We start from the raw sequence: 5,000 nt of genomic DNA on the forward strand, positions 1-5,000 counted from the left end.
TGGGCAAGTGTCTTCTGCTATAGCCCGGGCCGACCAATGCCTTGTGAGTGGATTTGGTAGACGGAAACTGAAAGAAGCCTGTCGTATATATGTATATATATAATAAAAGTGTGTGTGATATGTTTGTGTGTCTGTGTTGTTCCCCTAGCATGCTTGACAACCGATGCTGGTGTGTTTACGTCCCCGTCACTTAGCGGTTCGGCAAAAGAGACCGATAGAATAAGTACTGGGCTTACAAAAGAATAAGTCCCGGGATCGAGTTGCTCGACTAAAGGCGGTGCTCCAGCATGGCCGCAGTCAAAATGACTGAAACAAGTAAAGAAAAAAAAATAGAAAAAAAATAGTGTGTATGTGTGTGTACGAACAAACATTTAAATTAGTTCACAGAATGTTTGAGTCGTATTTGATCTCTCGACCGGCGTTTTGCTCTGCTCTTCGTTTTCATCAGTAACATAGCAATGACTGGAATACCGGATTCCTTATAGAAAACCAACAGACATTAGCTACTGTCTGGGTCAAGTGACCATTCGGTCACGGTAAAATACAGGCACTTCATACTGATGAGAGTGTAAAGAGCTTGAAACGTATACAGCAGTCCCTGGGGGGGGGGCCGCTTTGAAATGAGTTTGGTGTTTTAACTTTTGCGCACAGTAAGATTTTTTCTCCGTGCCATGCCGCAGTGAAAATGGACATTTTGTCGGTCAAATCTGTCCCGAATATTTTTTGAACTGATTTGAAAGTTTATTTCCCTTTCTGCTTTGCATGCCAACCAAGTGTGTGTGTCTGTGCGTGTGTGTGAGACAGAGAGCGAAAGAGAGAGAGAGAGAGAGAGAGAGAGAGAGAGAGAGAGAGAGTATGTGTAACTGGGTGTGTATGTGTGTGTATATATATGTGTGTGTGTGTGTGGAGGCATACGGCCCAGTGGTTAGAGCAGCGGACTCGCGGTCAAGGGACCGCGGGTTCGAATCTCAGACTGGGCGATGTGTGTGTTTATGAGCGAAACACCTAAGCTCCATGCGGCTCCGGCAGAAGGTAATGGCGACCTTCTGCTGACTCTTTCGCCACAACTTTCTCTTACTCTTTCCTCCTGCATCTTGCAGCTCACCGGCATCTCGTCCAGGTGGGGAACCTATACGCCAAGAAAACCGGGAAACCGACCCTAATGAGCCAGCCATGGCTCGAGAAGGAAGAAACTATATATATATATATGTGTACATACATACATACATACATACATACATACATACATACATACATACATACATACATACATACATACATACATACATACATACATACATAGATAGATAGATAGATAGATGATGGCTGTCCACTCGTGACCAAGGAAGATCATTGCTAACCTTCAGGAACATTGTGTGCTCTAGGACTAATATTTTGCATTTGCGGAACCGTTGGTGGCTAAAAAGCCCCGCTCTTGACAAGCATACACGACTGCAAACATTGCAGACCAAGCTTTCCCCATTCACTATATGAGCCGTTGCTTTCGCGCAGCTCGCTTAAGTTCTTCATGCTGGATATGTGCTCTCTCAAAAGGGTCGACCCCCTCCTTAACCTGCTTCCTCCATCTGTGGCGATGACAGGCATTGCTCTCCCAGTCAGTCTCTTGCATATCAAAGACCTTTAATGAGGACTTGACAAAGTTCTTAAATCGCAGCCTTGGTTTCTGCTGGGGTCTCTTTCCATTCACAAGTTCCCCATATAGCATCAGTTTAGGGGTCCTGCTATCCTTCATTCTAAAACATATAATATATATATATATACATGTATATAAATTAGAAAAAACTACCTTTTATCAATACAAAATTTCGCCATTTTCATTGGAACAAGTATAGTATTCTATTTGTTTACACTAAAACTTCACGCGTCTAATTTTTATAAACACTAAGACCTTTACAGTTTAGGGGTCCTGCTATCCTTCATTCTAAAACATATATATATATATTATATATATATACATGTATATAAATTAGAAAAAACTACCTTTTATCAATACAAAATTTCGCCATTTTCATTGATAATTTATTCTATCTGTTTACACTAAAACTTCACGCGTTTAATTTTTATAAATACTAAGACCTTTATATTTTTCTACGTTTAAAATTCAGTTATATTTTTTTCCTTCGTCAAGCTAAGTAATGGTTTTTGCTTATAAATATTATTTGGCTTTTGAATTATATTGAGTTTGATTATTATTGTTATTATTATTGTTATTATTATTGTTGTTAAAATATTATTATTTTTATATATATTGATAGTTATAAGTTATGATGGTTATTAATTATGATATCTATTTATATAGAATGCTTTATTATTATTTTTATAAAGGGATTTAACGTATTACATATAATTTAATTTGAGAATTAGTTTTATTAGACAATACATTATTAAATAATTAGGTGGTATTTTTATTAAGTAGTATTACATTTAAGTAAATTAAGTTTTATATTAATTGATATTTTGGTCAACTATATTTTGAGTGATATATAAATCTATAGATACTACATATATATATTAATTATATAGTTAGTTAATAATGAGTGTGTCTATATTTGAACCATTTCTTATTTTTGATTCCAGTATTTATGGCTTGTACGGCATGTGTATATTAATTAATTAAGGTTTTTAGTATTAATTGCTTAATGGATATTAGATTTATTTGGATGTTCATTAATAAATACTATTAATAAGTTGATTAAATGTATATAGTTTAAAGTTGGTGTATTTAGTTTTCTAAATCTTATATCTTATATATATAATATATATATATATATATATTAAATAATATATTTATATCTTAAATGATTTTTAGGTATATATATTAATTAATTATTTCATTATTGTAGTTATCTTTAATGTATACACGTATTTCTACACGCAACGCAAGACTAAATCTACACACATACTCAGTCAGCTTCTCTCTCTTCCTCCTTCTCTCACAGAGGCAACAGTCGACCCAATACCTCCAAGAACTCTCCAATGGAACCATCAATTTTATGGAAAAATTCTACGATGTATATTGGTTGAATGCAGGTGAGTGTTGATCTCGTACACTTCTGAATAAATCGCTTCATGTACGCACACACACCATACATATACATACATATACATACCTATATATTACATATACATATATACTTTTACGTATACGTACACACATGAGCGGTATAGTTTGATGAGTACTAACGCGTGAAACTCAAGGACCTTTAGTCACTCTGGTGATTCTGCTAAATATTAGTGAAAAATATATACATACACACATACATGTATATGTGTGTGTGTGTGTATGCATAACATACATACATACATACATACATACATATATATGTGTGTGTGTATGTGTGTATATGTGTATATGTATGTATGTATGTATGTATACATATATATATATATATATATATTAATATATATATAAATGTGCGTTGAGAAATAAATGGCAAAACTGCATGAGTTTTGTTTTCATCGTCATCGGCTTACAGTTGTTTCTTCTGTTACGAACTGTGATATCTTATAGCTTCCTCAGAACTATTGGCTTGGCACACACACACACACACACACACACACACACACACACACATATATATATATATATATATACACGAGGGGTGCTGAAAGGTTCCTGGCTTTGCCTTAAAGAAAATACTAGAAGTTCAGTTAATTATGATTTTACTCAATATATTCCCTTCTCAGATTCATTCACTTATTGCATTGGTCCTTCAGCTTTTCTAATCCCTGTGAAAAGAACTTGGAAGGTTGGGCCTCCAGCCAGGCCCTTCACGACACCCTGAAAGTCAGGAACTTTTCAGCCCTTCGTATACATACATACATTATATATATATATTATAGCGCCACCACCACCAGCACCACCGCCTCTACCACTCTACCTTTCCACACCAGATCGTTATTATTGGAACAAAGACGACCCAGAGAATGTGGCTGAGGCCTTGTTTGCTGTGGCAAATATACTCAGTTTCGCCAGGATCTCATATATTCTGCCAGCTAATGCCACCCTGGGACCGTTACAGATCTCAATCGGGAGAATGGTCAAGGTTAGTAAATACACTTCTGTTTGTTTGGTTCTTGTTGTTGTTTAGAATTGAGGTCCTCCGGTCTTTTACTCAGACTTAGTGTATCACAGTAGTACATTAATAAATTCTTTCCTACTGCTGCTGCTGCAGTAGTAGTAGTAGTAGTAGTAGTAGTAGTAGTAGTAGTAATAGTAGTTGCTTAGCCCCAGGTCAGTCCAGTTGATCTGCAATCAAAGATGTTCCAGCTGTGACCATCCTGTCTTTTATTCAGGCATAGTGTATCTAGGACTGCATTATCTAATGTGCCCATCCTTGTTGTTTTTTAGCCCCAGGTCAGTCCTGACTCTGTAGGCCTGTGATCATAGATATTCCAGCTGTGACCATCCTGTCTTTTAATCAGACATAGTATACCTTGGACTCCATTATTTAATGTGCCTTTCTTCCCTTTCTGATGCTGAGCTCTTTATTTGCTCTTATCCGATAATTAAAAGTGTTCCATCTGTGACCATCCCTTCTTTTATTTGAGCAGAGTCTAACTTGGACTACGTAGCTTAAAGTGACCCTTTAAAGTGACCCTAGGTTGGCCTGTCATTGATTTAAAGGTGTAAATATAATATAGTACCAGTTGCATACTGAGGTGATGGCAAATGGCTACTACAACAAATACTACTACTACTACTGATGATGGAGGAGGATGATAGCGACAGGGAAGAAAGAAAAGTCGACTGATATGACAGGTTAGCTTGGAAGGTGGAGCAGTTTTGGTCGATGAAAAAGGTGGAAGTAGTACCAATAATTGCCGGAGTCCGGGGAACCATGCGTAAAAACCTTGAGAAGTACATAGAACAAATAGGGGCTGCAATAAGGGTGGAGCCCGAGCAGAAAACAGTTCTACTTGGAACCGCTCAAATACTCCAGATGGCGCTCGGAAAATAAGGGGTGTTACCTTAGTTC

General features: G+C 36.8%; 1 protein-coding gene across 2 annotated transcripts in view; it reads left to right on the forward strand.

Annotated features, from left to right (window-relative positions):
- The window catches only part of LOC115226054 (short transient receptor potential channel 3-like), a 56,163-nt gene that overhangs the window by 37,393 nt on the left and 13,770 nt on the right, over positions 1 to 5,000 (forward strand). For both annotated transcript variants that reach the window (XM_036514943.1, XM_036514942.1), the window contains exons 10-11: positions 2,961 to 3,051; positions 3,916 to 4,067. In XM_036514943.1, the coding sequence (XP_036370836.1) occupies positions 2,961 to 3,051; positions 3,916 to 4,067 (243 nt within the window). The remainder of the gene's footprint in view (positions 1 to 2,960; positions 3,052 to 3,915; positions 4,068 to 5,000) is intronic.

This window comes from Octopus sinensis, linkage group LG29 (genome assembly GCF_006345805.1).
Source record: "Octopus sinensis linkage group LG29, ASM634580v1, whole genome shotgun sequence".
In the NCBI taxonomy this organism is placed as follows: Eukaryota; Metazoa; Mollusca; class Cephalopoda; order Octopoda; family Octopodidae; genus Octopus; species Octopus sinensis.